Source organism: Limulus polyphemus, unplaced genomic scaffold (assembly GCF_000517525.1).
Source record: "Limulus polyphemus unplaced genomic scaffold, Limulus_polyphemus-2.1.2 Scaffold1064, whole genome shotgun sequence".
NCBI classification, from domain to species: domain Eukaryota; kingdom Metazoa; phylum Arthropoda; class Merostomata; order Xiphosura; family Limulidae; genus Limulus; species Limulus polyphemus.
In genome coordinates, this window is record NW_013666674.1 from 180,620 (window position 1) to 201,391 (window position 20,772).

The 20,772-nt window shown below is 33.0% G+C and overlaps 1 protein-coding gene across 2 annotated transcripts in view; it reads right to left on the reverse strand.

Moving 5' to 3' along the window:
- Positions 1 to 9,273: 9,273 nt before the first annotated feature.
- The window catches only part of LOC106461949 (activin receptor type-2B-like), a 66,154-nt gene continuing 54,655 nt past the window's right edge, over positions 9,274 to 20,772 (reverse strand). Inside the window, exons 7-8 of one of the 2 annotated variants that reach the window (XM_022389055.1) lie at positions 14,648 to 14,795; positions 9,274 to 12,075 (exon numbers count right to left, since the gene is read on the reverse strand). In XM_022389055.1, the coding sequence (XP_022244763.1) occupies positions 12,059 to 12,075; positions 14,648 to 14,795 (165 nt within the window). In that variant the 3' untranslated portion in view covers positions 9,274 to 12,058. Of the gene's footprint in view, positions 12,132 to 14,647; positions 14,796 to 20,772 lie in introns of both variants that reach the window. The other variant, XM_022389054.1, reaches the window with a different exon arrangement.

The following is a 20,772-nucleotide window of genomic DNA, read 5'->3' on the forward strand; positions in this document are numbered from 1 at the left end:
GTCAAGCTCGTGAGACGTTCATTGAGAATAATAGCGTTTGTTATAGTGTGACTGTTAAAATCAAGTTTTATTTAAGAAAGGACTTGTGTCGCTAAAGTTTCATCGAAACGAATTTACGGAAAATTAACTAACGAACGGAGACGTAACAATACATATAAATGTTACATGGTTTAGTCAGTTGGATAGTTCATATATATATATATAGTGGTACTTTTTGCTTTATCAAGTGCTTGTGAAACTCCACTGACAAGACAACAAGATAATTTACTTATTTATAATAAGACATTTTGAACCTGGCTCATTTCATGATTTTTACAACAATATTTATTTTTCCCAAACAGCCACTTGGGAACACTATACCAAATGCTGATTCAAATAATTACAACAATTCTTAAGTATTTATTACATTCTAAACCAGAAAAAAACAAACTGCATTCAAATGTACTATTGATATAATTTTTAGATTCAGCATACAGGAATTACCGTACAACATGTAAAAAATTTCAAGACCATAAAACCATCACAGTCCTGTGTAATTTAGAGAACTTTGCATTCCAGTTCAGAAATATAAACAATGAAGATTATGATAAAATTGTAATTACTTCAACCATGTATCAATCAGCTCTGATAGTTCCAGTAACAGTGACTCTGAAAATGAAATTAATGAACCAAGAAATGTCATCTCCAAATAGGCACAAGTTTCATGTCATACTTCAGAATGATTTATTCTCAAGGTTACAAAAGTTTTCAACATCTGCCTGAAGATGCAAGAACTGTGCTCAAAATATACTGGTGGTAAACACTACCATTTTGGACTTATACTTAATTGTAAACTTTTTTTTTCACCCAGAATGTTCTGATAATGCCAACAATGACATTCAGATAAACATTAATGGACTACTCCTCTTTAAGAGTTCCAGCTATCAATTCCGGCCAATACCAGACATTGCTATAAAGTTTCCATTCATTATAGGTTTGGAAAGAAATAACTGATAATGTTCATCATAAAGGACTCTCAACTACTACTTATACTTTGGAATGGTTTTTGCCTTCCCATTACATTATATGCATCTAACAGCCTTAAGTGTTACAAATTGGATTTTAACTATCATTATTGAGACGTATTCTTTATGTCCATCTCCAAGGTATGATTTCTACCAAAATATCAGACACTCTTGCTGGCTTGAAAAGCTATCTTTTCTGGGAGTTCTCCAGAAAACCAACAGCACTTGCTTAGGTTGACAGTTGGAAGATTAATGAATTCCAGCAACTTTCTTCTTTACACTAGTATTCTTGTTCTTAAAAAACATGTACCACAAAGTGTTTATAGCCATTTTATCCTATTTTGAGTCATAATGCTCATCCTCCTTAGTCCTCACTCTGCCCTAAGCACTGCAACTGTGCACACAGTTGCTGGTCATATTGTGAAACAGTTTGAAACAATATATGGAAGACACCAGATGGTATACAATATTCATGGATTTGTCCTTTGGCACAAGATGCAAACATATTTTTGGCTGCCTCAAAAATATCTCTGCTTTTCCATCTCTGAACTTTTTACAAAATCTGAAAGAAATGGTGTGTAAACTAACAACTCCATTAAAACACATTATTAGCAGGTTATCAAAATCACCCAAAGATAAGTGTAAGCCTTCTTGGCCACAAGGTACGTCAGATGTGAAAAAAAGATACAGTGCTGAATCTGTGGAGAATGCATGTGGTTTCATGAATGCAGGCAGTACAGTGAGGCCTATCTCACACAATACTTCATCTCAAATTCAACCAGTGACAGTTGCACTAAACTGGAGAACAGCATGGGCCATCTACATGGTATACTTTAAAAACATACATAAATTTATGTTGTGTATGAACAACTTTTTACTAACAAGAACTTCTTTGAATAACCTCTGCCATCAACATCAATAGGGACGCACAAAATCCCCAACTCTGAAGGGCATTTGTGAGCTGTGGAGCTGACTGAGGTAGAGTGTGAGGGGCATTTGTGAACTGAATGATGTAGTGTGTGAAGGGCATCTATGAACTGTGAAGCTGAATTATGTAGAGTGCAAATGGCATTTGTGAATTGGAACTGAGTGATGCAGTGTGTGAAAGGCATTTGTGAACTGTGGAGCTGAATGATGTTGAGTGGAAATGTATTATTTTTCCATAGCACAACAACCATGTTGCATTTTCTCTAATTTCTTTAAGTATACTAGTATGGTATTAAGCTATGTTAATATGGTTTTTAAACTTTTAAACATAATGAACTGTGAAACACATCTTTAATACTTACATGTAAATACTCAAGTTATGTATTGATGAATGTGATCAAAGGCTTCATTAACTATAGCTTGTAAACTTGATTCAATATAATATTGGTATTCTAATAAGTGTTATGTAAATCTTGAACTGTAAAACAAAAATGGTGATCTGTATATGGAAAGTTGATGTGAAAATGTTACACTGAGTTATTCAAAATAATTTATTGTTACATCATAAGTTTATTAGGAGTAGAATTTTTTACAATATCTAAACCTATCATTCTAATAATGATACATGATTTGTCATATGTCAAATGCCTTCTTTCATTTTGATAATTCAGCATAAAAGACAAGTTATAAAATAATCAGTGTCATTCAGAAATGCATTTTGCCATGTCTAGATGATGCAAAAATACACTCTGACTGAATACACTGATAAAAAGGCCATCACGTTGGTGCCAGCATCTTGGATGAGGTGCAAGGACAAGGAAAGTACTTGACTCTCATACAAGATCAGCCAATGAACTGATTGAGTGGTGCAAGAACTGAAAGAGACACATGAGGAATGGGAGTTCTATCCTTGTTAGGTCCTGTACAGGATGAGTAAGTATCTTTCTAAGTAGTCAAACGGTCTTAGAAATGGTGGCCACTATAACATTAAGTGTTTAAGTACATGTAAAAGCATTTTATTTTGAAAATTTAAATATTAATTATATACACACACGTCTTATTGTCAAATAAATAACTTATTACATGTATTACATAATTAATATTCTGCAGCTGTGGATACACTATAATGCATGATAACGACAAGTTTATATGATCTGATGTAAAGTGATTACACTAACCCAACCTATGCACGTTTCACATTTATTACAACAAAAAAAAGAAGTGTAAAATGCGCTGTAGTAGAGGGAACTTTGGATTTGTAAATTGCTTCTGAAGCAGAGAAAGAGGAAAAAAATGAGATAATGGTTCAATTTATTGAAACTTTTTATAGTAATATATAAAGGTATTTACATCACACATAACAAGAACTAATTTGATTATTTGACAGACTTGATGGTATAACAAGATATCCTGATATCTTCATACTGCTCAGTAAGTTCAGTTACTGATGATTGTTTAATTTTATTTTATCCCTTTTAGATTAACCTTGTTTTTCAGATTAGATTAATGTTTATTTACAAAAGTATTTCTCAATCAACACCTTCACTATACAAAATGTACTTTTCTATTTACCTGTACACAGTTATTTAACAGGACTATAAAAAATAAATGATTTTAATTTGATGCATACAGTGCATTAACCTTCAAAAAGGTTTGAGGCCTCAAATCAGTCTCAGCGCTCTGACTCAAAGAAGAAGAAAAGGCAGAGTGACAAGGTTTGGGAGCAATGCCCTCAAGCCTCATCAGCTCCAACCATGTTACTACAGTATGCAGCAGCATGAGCAGGGCTACCAGCTTGTTCCTCAGTCATCAATCTCCACAAGACACCTACAGCAGTCAGGTGCAAAATTTCAAATTTCCAGTCTTTTTTGCAATATATGTACAATAAATGATTTTTAGATAACTTATATGTACATGTTTTATGCACTATTAAGAAGTATACTGAAGAGGAAGAAACAGAAAGTTACATCCGAATTCATATCATTATGATCAATCCAATTTTCATCCAACTTTCGAATTTAATGTATTGTTTATCTCTTTGCATAGTAACAGTAAACTGTAGTAAACTTATAAGCACTATCTGTAAATTTGTAAAGTATCTATAATGCTGTACATAACACTTATTTGCAGCTGTTAACCGAACAATTCTATGTTCGAGGAGCTCGAGATGGTTGTCCAGAACCAAAACCTTATGCTGACAACCATCTTGAGGAAGCTGAACACAGCAGTGGCAGCACAGGATGGCAACAGGAGCATTGTGTTTCTTCTGATGACAGAGTTGCAGTACTTGGAGGATTATCTTCAAGACAAGACATGAGAGATAAAAGTGGTATGCTTTCATTAGTTTACTGTTAAGTGAAACGAAATTGATAATATCATTGTATGGAACATACTGTTGGTGTGAACATGCTTTGTAGTCACTATGAGAAAAACCTATACACTGGATAGTTGAAATGAAGAAAGAGTGTCATTGGACACTATTCAGTTCTTCACATTATATAGCTGTATAATAGCAGATATAATAAATAAACTTAGTATTTCGAAAATTGTTAAATTTTGAAGTCTAAGTTCAAGAGAGGTTAAATTCAATTTGAGAAACGTTTGTTATTGGGTTATACTAGTTTTGGAGAATTCCATTCCTCATCAGTAACCCTTAACACAAGTTAATCAAAGAGTGATAAGCTGGGCCTATATCATAGTGAAATGTATCAAACATACTGTTGGTGTGAACATGCTTTGTAGTCACTATGAACTGGACCTCCCTTGAACTTAGACTTCAAAATTGCTAAATTATACCTGCTATCAAACGGTTATATAATGTGAAGAACTGAGTAGTGGCCAATGACACTTTTTTTTCACTTCAACTATCCAGTTTTTAGGTTTTTCTCATAGTGATTACAAAGCACGTTCACTCCAACAATGTTTGATACTTTTCACTATGATATAGGTCCAGCTTATCTCTCTTTGGTTAATTTGTGTTCAGGGTTACTGATGAGGAGTGGAATTCTCCAAAACTAGTAATAATCCAATAGCACACATTGATCAAAGTGTAGATTAAACTGGATCTCCCTTGAACTTAGACATTCTAAGTTTATTTATTATTTATCATTGTATGAAGTAATTTTGATAAAATTAGTAGTTTGACAATATATTTTCCTCATAATATGCCATTTGCCATATCTGTTTAATGAAAAATCTAATTTGTATTACAAAAAGTTGATATTTTCATAGCTATTTTCTTAAATGAATGACTATAGTGTAAATATATATTTACTGTATCTCAAGTTTATCTTTATACTATCTTTAGTTTATCTTTATACTATCTCACAATATGATTTAATAATATGATGAATCATTTCTCCCCTACATATGATATGTGTGATTCATACATATTAACTGTTTACTATGTCACATCCGTTAATGTAAAGACTGAAGGGTCAGCAACTAATACACGAGCTATGAAATCTAGCATGTACATGATGTAGTTTATGGATGATAATTCTCAAATAAGTTCATTACGATGGTGTAACTTTAAAATAGTGTTAACTGCAATTCAGTCATTTTATTTTCCTGATTCAGTTGGCACACTTCTGCAAAATGAGTGTAATAGTTGTAGTTTTGGTAAAAAAAAAAAAAGAGTATAAAAGCTTACGAAAAGGTAAAATACAATATACATTTAAATAACGGAAGATACACATTACATATACAGTAACCATAACATTAAATTGTTTGCAAAATGATCAGGTACATTTAGTCATGAATTTAATAAAAATATCTAAACATAATGACATGGTAACACTATACTTTCATACTTAACTTTAATTTTTCTACTTGCAGAAAAAAATTTGGAGAGGTACATTTCGAAGATCTTTAACTACACCACCCAAGTATTCACTTGTCCCAGAAAACCACTGACTTTCTCTTAATAATTTTAACAAATGATTCTGTCTTCAGAAAGATAACTATATATATTTAAGTTCCCAAAATCTTGAGCACCTGTCCTATAGGACAAAATACCTGTCTGGGAGATGTGGAAAAGTGTTGAGCACTGACTTTATTACTAGAACAAAACTAACATGGCTTATACTGTAATTTCAAGGAAGGCTACCAAAGCTGAAGTGAAGGCTATCATGGGCTGTATGTAATACAACAAAGACCACAATGGAGGGTGCTGCAGGAAGTACCAGTAGCTTGTTCCTGCTTCCCAATAAACTTCCTGAGATGATGAAGACCACTACTAGAACAATGGAGAAATAGTAGAACAGCACACAAATAAAACAAAAATAAGATTGGAAATTGTGTGTAATTCATTTTCGTAACTTGTGAAATCTGATTTCATTTTGGTTTAATTGGTTGGCCCTTCATAAAACCAATGCTGTGGCCAACAATAAGTCAACTAAACTAGTATGATAAGGACTCAATGTTAAACAAACGGTGGAGCCAAGATAGGCCTAATGAGCAAAATCACAGTGGTCCAACATCTCATTGCTATCTGGAAAAACCAACATAGCTCAAAAATACTTTCTCTTCATTGAATCATTCAATGTTTGCAAGAAAAATGAAAAAATGAGAGAAAAAAGATACAAATAATATACAAAAACATTTCATTTTTTTCTTTTTAAAAGAGTTAATTTTTTTGCATATGATTATAAGTAATTTTAACTAGTTTTACAAACTCAATGTTTAGAGGAGTGTAACTATAATTATAACTAGTTTTAAAAGTTCAATGGTTATAAGGGTAAAGCTAATGATATTTCCCATAAAACCTTTGTTAGTTCTAAAATGTAACCAAACTGAGCGTATAGCAATAACACTATGAAACTTAACTCTGACGTTCCTTTACAGAATTGTTTGTTTGTTTTAGAGCAAGGCCACAGTGGGCTATCTGCTGTGTTCATCACGAGGGATTGAACCCTGGATTTTAGTGTTGTAAGTCTTGTAAACTTACTACTGTCCCACAGGAAGACATATCAGAAGTGAGTGAAATGTTTGAAAATTCAAAGTAAGATAACTATTCTATCAGTTTCTTATATGAGAACAAAGTGTTAATGCACTTTAGAAAAAAAGTCATAATTCTTTATACTTGTTTATTATCAAAAAAATTTTCTTTATTAGTGTTCATTATTCAGTTGGTTTTTAATCTTAATTTAAATGCTTGCTTCAGAAAAAAAGAGGGTAATTTTATGATAAAATTAACAATGCCACAAAGCAGTTTAAAAGAAAAGCAGGATTTACACTAAAAACATAACATATATATATATCTGCCATTACTTAAAGATAAAGTAACCTCAAAAAATGCTAGTTTCAAATATTCTGTATCTTAAATAGTGTTGTATTATCAGCTAAACATTTTCTTGAAGCCACAACCAAGATTCAAATGTTTTGTTCATCCATAACAAAATTCCTTAGACAAAAACAATGAGATTAAAAGTAAATCAAAATACATGATAAAATGGAACAAAGTAATCCCAATTATGTGTGTCTTCCAGTTTCTTCACAGTTCTATATGAAAGGAAATTGTTTCTCAAAATAAACACTCATACTGAACTCAAGATCAATTCTTCAATTCATCATATGAAACCTAATTTAAATATCTCTTGCTAAAAATGCTTGTTTTAATAGAGTGGTAGTTTGTCTATGAAGAAATAAAAGTACAAGCTTTAATACTATTGAACTAAAAATCTCTCATCAATTTTTTTTTTCCTGAGGTAAACTTGATGAATTAGAATAAATTCATCAAAAATCAATAATGTACAGTACGAAAAACAAAAAAGGTTTAATTTCACACATAAAACAGCTGCTGCATACCTTATGTATTATAAATCCGTTTAATAATAAGCATGAAAAAAAGGAAGAGAGGTTAAAGTCACTTTTCTAGGATGCAAGACTGATGTAATTCCATATTAGGCCTTCCAACATGCCCTATTTTCCCCATATTTTTAGGTAAAATTCCTATTTTCTAACTACATTTTTAGTTTAGCTTAACATAAAATACAAAAATTTGTTGCAAAACACACATACTTTGAGTGTAGTCTAGCTGCCTATTATTAATTTAATATAGCAGTGTTTCAGAATGTGGTAGTCTATACACAAGTTATAGCTTCTTGGTGGCATCAGAGACAGATACAATATTTTTTTGCAAGAGTAACAAATTGTCTTCTCTGCTTTCTGGTATGTGATTTTAGAGTGAAAATAACCTCCATACCAATGAAGAATATGTGAGGGATAATCAAGTGCTCATTATGAGTTTTCAAGTTGAAACGTGTGCACCAGTTTTTGTTAAATTGTGCTTCTTGTCTTGATTACTGTTTTACATAAGCTTTAGTTGCAAGATGTGAGTGAAAGTTATGCATGTGTCTGTCAGTCATGTCCTGAAATAGCTAGATCCTGATAGTTTTATTAGACATTATTAGCTTTCCACTCCCTGTTTGGTAGGGCTGTTTTTGCTGATTAGAACTGAACTTTGCCTTTGTTTATCTCCCTGTGCATGTTTCAGGAGTTGCTGTTTGTCATTATTATTACAAGCTACTGTCTTTTAACAAATACTACTACAGAAGCAATGAAATTGTTCATTTGGCAGAGTCTGAAACCAACTTGAGAAAGTTCTTGACCAGTATCGTCAGCAGTGGCTCAATATTTGTACTGGAATAGTGGTTTTCCATCCAGCATTTTAGTTTTCTACATTACCCTGAAAATATAAAACTTGTTAAAAGTGCTGTTTCAATCACCACTACACGTAAATTGCACAAGCAATACAACACCAAGTGCATGTATGTTAGATTAGTATAAAGGAAATCTAGCAGCAATACACTTTCTAATACTTCTTGCTCATCTGGTACCATGACTAATGCCCCTATGTTTTTCAAAGTCCTGCTATGGATGAGCAGTTCAAAATATCTAAAACTCTTTTGAAGAGTGGTCCTTTGCATCACTTGATGAAATTTTAGAACTACTTAAAGCAACGTTCCCTGGTAATGTAAACAGCGACTTTAATATAGCCCACAAAACAACATCCTACCTTGATCCTGATGGATTGGGGCCATATTTTCAGGACATTTTTGAAAAATTTACTTTGAAGTTTGAAGAAATAGCAACACAACAAACACATGAGACAAATGAAATTGTAGTTAGTTACCTGATAAGTACTTTCTTTTGAAATGCTAAAGGGACCGATGTGGAAGATGTATTTCTGTGTACTGTAAGGTAAAATAAGATACCAGTCAACAACATTTTATGCATACCTTCCAATTGACTAAATGTTAACAAAACAGTTTGGAATCATATTCAAGATTCCATGAAAAGCAAAGGATTCCATGGCATGCTGTCATTTGTTTCATGTAGCTTACATGTTGATCACAATGTATTCCAAGCAGGACTGAAGGAGTATGGATTACAAGTTGAACAACTTTACATAAATGTATTCTATTGGTTTAAGTAGTCCTCATGTCAACAGGAAGACTTTACAGCTGTGCTAACAGAGTTGGATCTTGAGGAAATATTCTTATTATGTCATGTCTAAACCAAATGGTTAACTTTAGGACTAGCTGTTGAAAGAGTACTCAAACATTTTCAGACTCAAAAGTTATTTTTTTTTAGCATCTTCCATTACTGAAGGACAACAAAAGCACATGGTTGAAGAAGAATGAAAAATATAGACAAATTTGCTCTTCTCTGAAAAACAAAGTAGCACCACACAAGCTCAAATTTGTTTCTTTTTTTGCTAATGCATTTGAGTCCCCTTATAAAACTCTTCCATTCTGAGGTTTAAGTTGTTCTTCTACTGCACAAAGAATGTACCAAGCTTGTGAAGACAATTATGGCTAAATTTCTCAAATCAGATGTAATAAAAGTCAGCCTGAAAGAAGTTAACATGAACAAAAAAGGGGATACACTTCAAAAAGTTGATGTACAATCAGTCACTCAAATCACCATTAGACCTGGAGATAACAAGAATGAAAGTAAACTATGTAGCAGTCATGAAGTATTTGTTAAGGAACTTGCCCATTGACAGCCACTTGCTGAAGGACATGTCCACTTGGCATCTGTGATCAAGAGATGTCAAGTAGCATGGTCTAAAAGGAATTTGGCCATTGTTGTTCGACAGAGATCTAAATACGAGGAAGTTCCAAGAAAGTGGATTATTGAATGAGTCCAGTGAAAATGTAACTTTTAGGTGCACTGACCATTATCAGAAACAATTAGGATAAAAAAAAATGGGGCTAACCAGTCAGAGTATGGGCATCTCATGCAAATTGTGTATTGCTTTATGACAATTGCATGAAAATGTTGATGTGGAGTGGTCCCTTTCCTACAACAAAAATATTCCCACTCCAGAGGGAGTTTCACTGAACCCAAAGTCTTTGACTGGAATTACTGTTGTAAAAAATGATGTAAGGCACAACAAGTCTAGCCAAACTCTACACCAATTGCCAAACACCAAATGACATCTTGCTGCCCATGAGTATGTTGTAAATGCATACAAGTTAAGACTACAGGAGGTAAAGGAGAAACAAAGGAAAGGGAAAGAGCAACAATGAAAAAAAAAGAATTAGACCAACAGAAAAAGGATGTTGTGGCTGCTCTAAAGACAAATGAAAAACTCAAAGAAAAAAATAGAAGAGCCATCTACAAAGGAAACAAAGTTATTAGAAGACAAGAGAGGGCCAAAATTATTGTTTGCAGAGTGCCAAGTACATCTGTCCAAATCTGTTACAACAAGATTTTATAGATGCAAGCATGGCCCAGACTATACTGCATGCAGCTCGTAAGAGAATGATTGATGGTCAGAAGGCATTAGATGGATGCAGAGAGAAAACCAATAGATCATAAGAAAAAATGAATGCCTGATCAATATTAACAGGAATTTGCCAAGAAGATTTAAAAGTAGTTCTAAGTGTGGGTTGAGTAGTGTAGATGTCACTAGAAATACATGCATGTAGAACAGTAAAGTTCTGTTAGATCTAAGGTAGTGGCCATTGGTGTTATTATAGACTATTAGAAATTAATGTGTGTATGTTCTTAATAAGAAATAATGTTCTCTGTTTACAAAAGGTGGATGATACTACATTTTTTGTTAGTTGTTTCTAACTGACAAAAGGCTGCAGGCATGTGATAATTGTCGTTTTAATCACGGAATTATGATATATATATTGTATCAGTTACTTGCTTAGAAGTGCTCAGTAGTTTCAGCGTAAAAGTCTGCATTTTCTGTATTGTGTGTTCAACATTCTGAGGATTGAAAGTTATCACTGGTGAGATAACTACCATGAGATTATAGCTTAATATACTACTTGCTTTTCTCTTTGAATACTGCCACTTCCACTACACATTGTGCATGTTGTATGTATGTTTGAACTTATGTAGCATGCTTAGCCTACAAGTAAATATCTTCATTAAAATAGTCATGAAGTAGTAAATTCAGTGTTATACATGTGTATATGAAAACTAGAAACTAATCTTGAATGATAAAAGACACGGAAAAAACTATTCAAATTGATAAAAAAAAATGAGATGAGGTATGTATGTATTTACATTTTGGTACATTTCTTAAGGTTTGAACACAAGAACTGCCAAGGCCATCAATTTGACACTTTTTCACTTTTAAAATTTAGGTATTTTTCATTTGTCTAGTAGTTCTAGTGCTAATGGCTATGACAAAGTGGGTAATTGTATAAAAACATGCTGGTTGTTAAGTCCTCTACAAAATCTAAATTATCCCTATTTTCCTAAGTAAAGACTCTATTTTTTCAAAAACTGCTCTACTAAAGTCCATATTTTTCCTGAGGGGACTGTTGGAAGGCTTGCAGTATAGATGAAACTATTTCTAAATGGCTGTTCATCACTGTAACATAAAAACTTGGAACATAAAATGGTCAAACAATTTATAAATTGTTCATGAATGATGGTATTACTTTCAATGAGAGATACACCCAATCTACTTATAAGCTACACCTACAGCAAGTGTCTTGTTTGTTACATGTACCCTATAGACTAATGGGTGACATAACCTTGTTGTACTTGCTCAAGGAAGAAGGCACAACAGGGTCCATAGATGATGAGGTGATAGTCCTGGTCAGACACACTCGAGTCCTCCTACCTATCCGTGGAGATTTCATATGCTGGATTCTTTAGGGCAGTATACTAACTGTGAGCAAGTAATTGATGGTAATTTCTCTGAGGTAGTAGTTGGGTTCTTCCAATCTAGTAATGTTTTATTATAACAGCCATAATTAATTACAAACTTTAACATTCTTAAAGTCTATGAGTCTTTGCAGTCAATAACTTCATGTAAAGTACTCAGTGGGAAGTAATAACACATCAAGTTTCCACTGTATCATAAGTGTGTACATAAAACTTAACATACAAATACTCAATGTAAATTTTCTCAGTTCAATTAAACAATGATATGTTACATATTTGAAAAATAATGAAACTATTAACAGAAGAAAAATCAGGGCAAAAGTTACAAATAACCTTATCAACTTGCAATACTCAACCTCAAGCTAAACTAATTGTGTTGATAGCCTAACACCATGTGGTTGTAACCTCAGAGTATATGTCACTAGGTTGATCACTAAATTTCTGCATTGTTAGAACAATTCTTGGTCACACACAGCTTTAAATATTGCTAACAGTTAGAAACCATAAAACTCTACAATTATGTTATTAGCTTAGTGACAAAAAGTACCACAGGTTAAAGTTTTAAAAGTAGAATTTGATAAGTCACATATAGTTCAATTATACAACAGAGAAATATTCTTTGCAGTTTCTACAGGGACTCTTCTACAGTTCATAAAGTTTGGCAGTCTGGAACTATATATACATTATAAAAATGTAACTATTTCAATAAAATATTATAATACTAAAACATTAAGCAATTTCTTCTAACTCGGTTTAACCTTTTCTAAAACAAGAAAGTTAATAACTATGATTAGTATCTGTATCATCAACCTCAAAAGAAGTACTAACTTATCGAGTCCTCCTACCTATCCGTGGAGATTTCATATGCTTTATCTTTAAAAAATGCTAAAACAAGATAAATATGAGTCTATGAAAGGTTCAATTTATTTTTAAGCTGACTGGATAACCTTGGCCAAATGATTAAAAATGTACTAGTTAACTGTATAAATGCACAAAACACCTAATAGAAAATAATCACAAAAAGTTTAGTACTTTTGTTACCCTCAGATTGTCAAGTTGTTTATATAGCATTTACTTGTGGGATCAACAAATAGTTTCATATTGCCTGATTTCATACTTCTGCCTGCTACAACACTCCAATAAAATGCAATGATGATCCTAACAGTAACTGAAATAATTACAGCTTTGATGTCATATTTGTTTAATTCATTTTGTGTGTTTCACATTATTAGTAACCCTGTAGCCAATAAACTCATGGGCAATGATAAATCTGATGCATAAATATTTAGAACAATGTGTTTCAAAAATCAACAGACCTCCATCCCTAATTTTAGGGTTAAAAACTGTTTAGGTACCAGTTCCAAATTTTCATGCTGCCAGCTGAGTAACTTAGATATTGCATGTCTTAACTATTATTTGTTTGTGTCAGTTTCATGTGAAATAAATGCATCAAAATAAAACATAAATTGATATTGATAGTTTTTTACAATTTTATACTCCTGTTTCCAACTTTCAAATTGTTCTTTGTACCACATGCCACACCCACATAGCTAACAATAACTTTATCTCACATTGTGGCTAACCAGACTTACTTCCTCTTTATACCACATGTGGCTAATCAGACTTACTTCCTCTTTATACCACATGTGGCTAATCAGACTTACTTCCTCTTTATACCACATGTGGCTAATCAGACTTTCTTCCTCTTTATACCACATGTGGCTAACCAGACTTTTTTCCTCTTTATACCACATGTACCTTACAGACTTACTTTCTCTTTATCCCACATTGTAGCTAACCAGACTTACTTTCTCTTTATCCCACATTGTAGCTAACCAGACTTACTTCCCCTTTATCAAACATGTGGCTAACCAGACTTGCTTCCTCTTTATCCAACATGTGGCTAATTAGACTTACTTCCTCTTTAAACCACATGTAGCTAACCAGACTTACTTTCTCTTTATCCCACATTGTAGCTAACCAGACTTACTTCTTCTTTATCAAACATGTGGCTAATCAGACTTACTTCCTCTTTAAACCACATGTAGCTAACCAGACTTACTTCCTCTTTATACCACATGTATCTTACAGACTTACTTTCTCTTTATCCCACATTGTAGCTAACCAGACTTACTTTCTCTTTATCCCACATTGTAGCTAACCAGACTTACTTTCTCTTTATCCCACATTGTAGCTAACCAGACTTACTTCCCCTTTATCAAACATGTGGCTAACCAGACTTGCTTCCTCTTTATCCAACATGTGGCTAATTAGACTTACTTCCTCTTTAAACCACATGTAGCTAACCAGACTTACTTTCTCTTTATCCCACATTGTAGCTAACCAGACTTACTTCTTCTTTATCAAACATGTGGCTAATCAGACTTACTTCCTCTTTAAACCACATGTGGCTAACCAGACTTATTTCAAACAGTGTGTACGATTGTACTTTTATACTCAATTTCATCATTCCAATTCTACCTTGAAAATGATAAGTCCACCTGTCATTTTTTTTCACTATCATCTTATTGTATCACTAAGCAGCTAAAATTTCCAAAGAAAAGTCAAGAACTGACCAGCTGTTATATGATAATCGGAGCCTGAGTTTGGGGTAAGAGATTTGTACAGTAATTTTATCCTTTCTTGCACACAGCTGGCTGAAAGTCTTGCTTCTGCATCATGATCCCAACAGTCTTCAATAGTACTGCATAACACTGCTATACCCTTGAAAAAATTTAATTTTAATATTTACAGCAAACAGTAAAAATATCAAAATTATATAGGTTTCAAATGTCTAACATAAAATATACTTGGTACTGCACATATAACACAATCAGAACATTTTCCAAACATAATACACTACTGCACATAAAGAACAAAATTAAAGATAGAGAGTTTATACATTTATCAAAAAAAAATCTTTTCAAGGAACTATGGCTAAAAGTATACTGATACCTCTTTTATTTGGTGGATATAAAGTCTAATAGTAATTGCACATAGACTGATACTATAAAGAACAATGGTACAGTGGATGAAGAAAAGTGTGGCAAGATAACATGACCATCCTTAGCTGTTTGTTCCTTTAACATACCATAACATTAAAGGACGAGGGTCCATCTAGGCTGTCTAATCCACTAAATTAAACTAAACCCTAAACAACAGCAATAAGAGAGATTGCATACCCTCGCCCTGCTGCTCACGAGGGTCCAACTAGGTTGTCTAATCCACTAAATTAAACTAAACCCCTAAACAACAGCAATAAGAGAGATTGCATGCATTCATATTGGATAATGTCAAATTTCACCTTCGAAAACTCAGAAAATCCTTCTCAGACCCAGAATGATCAATGATTTGGATCATTTTTTGTAGTGTGCTGAGAAGACTCCACCTTGATGTGCCCATGAAATTTCGTATAAATTTGATCACACTTTACAGAGTTATTAACCCAAAACTGCTAAAATGCCCTATCTCCCCATTATAAAAAATAATTCAAAGTGATCCAGAACCTGGATCAGAACCAAATTTAGCAAGGACTGTCCATACTGACTTTCCATCTTGTGTAAACTTTTTGTGTACATCTATTAGTTTCTGAGATATGCACACAGAAAGACAGACACACACCTAACTGCAAAACCCTGGTGAGGGTAATAGAAAACCTTAAAACCAGCCCTTATCATTTAAATATTTACCAAGTTTTCCCATAAGCTCTCTTAAGTTAACTGCATCCACCACATCTAAAGGCAACTCATGCCAGAGGCGAACTACCTGTTAGAAAAACAAAGTTGTCTCTTAGCTGAAGATGACTTCTTCCCTGCCATGTTTACAATTCTGCCCTTTGTTTTACCATTCTCACTATTAAGTATGAAAAAGTTAATGCATCAACTTTATCGACTCCTTAAACTGTCTTAAATACCTCAATCTGATCCCCTCTAATTCTTCATTTTTTCAACAAGTTCAGAGATCTTAACCTATTCTCATATGATAACATTTCCATCCCAGATATCATCCTAATAGCCCTCCTCTGAATCCTTTCCAACAATTGAATCTAATTTCTGAGCTAAGGAGCCCAGGAATTAACACAATATTCCAAATGTGGCTTAACCAATAACATATACAGTGATGTTATAACTTATTTCAACTTAAATAATCTGTTGGTCATTCTTTCATCTATGCCACAGATGTAAATCAAAAAGAGCAAATGTCCTAACACTGAGCACTGAGGTACCCACACTCATGACATTAATCCACTTTGACTGAACTCCATTTATAACAACCACCTGTTTTCTTCCATCTAACCAGTTTACTATCCAATGAACCAATCTATCTCCCAAACTTACAGAGAAAACGTTTTTAACCAGCCTCTTATGTGGCACCTTGTAAAACACTTTCTGAAAATCCAGATACACCACATCCACATCTGTATCCTCATCTACATAAGCAGCAACCTCTTCAAAGAATGTCAGAATATTAGTAAGGCAAGATTTTCTCCTAGTGAAACCATACTGACTATCCAAAACATTTTTAAACTTTGGTAAATGACTTTGGAAAGCATATTTTATTAGATTTTAAAATACTTTTCCCACCAATGAAGTAAGACTAACAGACCTATAATTACCAAGACAATTTTTATCACCTCCCTTGAAAAGAGGAGTAACGTTAGCTGACTTCCAATCTCCTGGCACCTGTTCCTATTCAAGGACTTAGAGAAATTAATAGTAAGTGGTTCACATTTCCAATCCTTAACCTCCTTCAAAACCCTTGGGGAAATATTATCTGGCCTAGGTAACTTATTGTTGTTTAAACTTCCCAATTGTTTCTTAACAAGCTCAGAATTAATGCAATCATATTGTTCAACCTTGTTTCCATCTAGCAACTGTTAATATGAGGAATACTGTTTAAATCTTCATTAGTAAAAATTGAAGAAAAATTAAAATTTAACAACCCAGCTGTCCCATAATCATCAGATATTAGCCTTCCTGTATCATCCCTCAAAGGCCCTACAACCGTCATAACACATTGTTTACGGTTAATGCATTTGAAAAAATCCTTACTATTTATTTTCATATTTTCAGCCAACCTTTTATCATATAGTTTTTTGATTTCCTAATTTTCTGTTTGATAAATTCTCTCATCATTGCAGTGAATTTAAACATATTTATTATACTTTTTTTTTAATTCTATCCTTTATACCCCTTGTGAGCTAACCTGGTCTTTTACTTGCAGCCGCCATTTTTTTGTCTATAAGGAACATACCTATCTTGAATATTTAATAATTTATTTTTAAAGTTTTTCCACATTTGATCTGTGTCTCCATCTCATTCAGCTGTTCAATTCACAACACATAATTTTTGTCCCATCTCTTCAAAATTTGATTTTTTTAAATTTGGAACCCAAACCTCACTACTTTATAAGCACTGGATTTTAACAATTTAAAGAAGTTATCAGTATGATGTTTCTAAAAGGAAAATTCACTAATGAAGAAAGCTCTGCTGGCTGAGGTTACAACAACAACAACAAAACACTTTGTAAAAATCTAATTGGCAGTATGTTGATAATGAGGAGCACAGTTTTATATGTATTTATGATAACATCCAATATATACATAGATAACAACATAGAGTATTACACAAGTTTCAGGTATTGACAAAATAGCTTTTGACTGTCTCAATGACCACAGTATAATAACAGGCAGCTTTCTTGATGCAAGACTAAAGTTTTCTTTTCTGGGGGGAATACAAAGACAGTATTAAATAACTCATTAATATGAAACTTGTTAGCTCTTCCAATCATTTCAGATACTAGTTGATTGATTGAACATTCTGGTAGAAATTAAAGATAAATTTCTGATGCATTTTAAGCCATTCTGGGGCACTAAACTCATGTTCCAATGATCAAAATTGTAGACCAGATAACATACAAGTGGTCATTTCATGAGATATATGGACAGACAGTACACACAAGCATTTATAATTGCAATGATTAAGTACAAACTGGTTATTTCATAAAATATTGCAGCAATACTTGTAGAAACCAGTTTACACTAGTGCAAATTACTGACCAATCAGTTACAGACTTAGTCTTTTAAAAGGCAGATATAGTTACTTTATTTGCCTGCGATGGAAATGTAGGCAAAAGTACATAGGTTTTAACTAATATTTTATATGTCTGAAATTTCATGGTCTTACAATTTCTTCTCCTTTGTTTTGTATAGCATAATTTGAGACCGAAAAAATTTCAAAATCTGTGACACTTAATACATCTGTAATATGTTTCATTAATTACTAAAAATTTTGTCTTATACCTGTTCTCCCCAATTTTCATCAGTTCATGTCTCTGTCTGTCTAATTTAGACTCCATCTAAATGATTTCAAACATGAGCATAATGTCTGATGAAAACATAATGTTTATTACATGTAATTTTAAACAAATGGATTAAAAGTGCACACCATTAAGGCAGATAGCATAAGATTTAAAGTCTACCTCTATGCTAATCCTTTTCAACTGTTCACCATTACATTTAAGGAGTTCACACATTTCCAAGGTTTTCAAATACCTTTGGCTTCAAACAATGTTTTATTTGCCAATTAAAAGGAGCTTCACATTTAGCGTAAGCATCAAAGAAAGCACAGTGATCTCAGACCAGACTTTTTAGTAGTAATATTTTGCCTCTAAGCCCACACACACACCAAAAAAATGTTATATTGACAACATTTTGAACATAGATTCATCACCAGATGATGTCTAAGTGTTGTTCATAAGGATTAAGTGATAAATTCAAGTGACAACAATAACGGTGGGAAAGAAGCAGGGGACAGGGAATAAAAAACACTATAGTTAACACAAAACTAAATAAATACTAGATACACACACTTTTAAATAAAAAATAAAAATATCACGTATAAAAAAAAAGGTAAACCTGGTGAAAAGAAAGTGTTCACAGCAATCAGATCACAAAACAAAGTGAAAAATAAATGAAACCAATGATGGGATTAACAATTTTTAAAGAACACTACAAATGTTTAACACCTTCGTGTCTACAGACTAATTTCAGCCATTCTTCTTTTCACTTTGATTTGGAAAGAATAATAATTTCTGGTATGTTTGACAATACATCTTATTAATTTCCTATTGTATTATATGACTTAAAACTATAAAGATGTTCATACAGATTTTTGCTCTTTTTAAATTAAATTACTATCTTGCACAGTTTCATATCACTGTTTATATTGATGGTAGTTAGAGGGTCATTATAGGTCTCTATACACACCTTGTTCGTTTTAATTTATTTTTAAAGTTTGATTTAATTTAATTATTCTACCTGCCCACTGTCCAAATACAGCTTTGGTGATTTATTATTTCAGCAATAACAAGCTAGAGGTCATTTATTTTTTACATAAAACCATCTGCAGTTGATGATATACACCAGTTTTCTCTCATGGCCTGTGATTGGGAAGTTTAAAAAATGATAAGGCTCCTGGACCAGACAATATTTCCCCAAGGGTTTTGAATGAGGTTAAAGATTGGATATTTGAGCCACTTGCTACTATTTTTTGTCAGCCCTTGAATACTGGACAGGAACCAGAGGATTGGAAGTTAGCTAATGTAACTCTTCTTTACAAGGGATGGGATAAAACTTGTCCCAGTAATTATAGAGCCATCAGTTGTGGGAAAAGTTTTGGAAAGTCTGTTAAATGATGCTTTGCAGTCATTTAACAAAGTTTAGAATTTTACTGGATAGTCAACATGGTTTCACAAAAGGAAAACCTTGCCTTACAAATCTTTTAACATTCTTTGAAAAGGTTACTGCTTATGTAGATGAGGGTAAGGGTGTAGATTTGGTGTATCTGGATTTTCAGAAAGCAGTTGACAAGGTGCCATATAAAAGGGTTGTCAAAAATTAGCTCTATAGGTATGGGGAATAAGTTAGTAAATTGGATAGAAGAGTGGCTGGATGGAAGAAAGCAGAGGGTTGTTACAAATGGAGTTCAATCAAACTGGATTAATGCCACACGTGGGGTACCTCATGGATCAGTCTTAGGACCTTGGCTCATTTTGATTTACATAAATGACATAGATGAAGGAATAGTCAATAAATTACTTAAATTTGCAGATGATATTAAGGTCTTGGGTGTTGCTAGCTGTGAAGAGGATGCTGCTGATTTACAAAAGGATTTAGATTATTTAGTGTGTTGGGCAAATAAATGGCAGATGGGTTTTAATTATAATAAATGCAAGATAATTCATGTGGGTTATCATAATTTGAATTTGAATAACCTTAATAGTGTTATGAAGGAAATGGATCTTGGTGTAATAGTCAATCAGTCTCTAAAGCCATCCAAGTAGTGTGTTGTTGCTAGTGGTAAGGCAAAAAAGATTTTAGGTTGTATCTATAGAAATATTGAATATAAGCTTAAAGAGGTTATACTTTCATTGTACAGGTCACTGGTTAGGCTACATTTGGAATACTGTGTTCAGTCTTGTGCTCCTTACCTTAGGAAGGACATTGAATTGTTTGAAAGGGTTCAGAAAAGGGTTACTAGAATGGTGCCTGGGATGGAGGGGTTGTCATACAACAAGAGGCTAAAATCTCAAATTGTTTTCTCTTGAATAAAGAAGAGTTAGGGGGATCTGATTGAGGTGTTTAAGATTGTAAAGGGAATTGATAGTGTTGATGTATCATCTTTTTTTTTAATTTAATCAG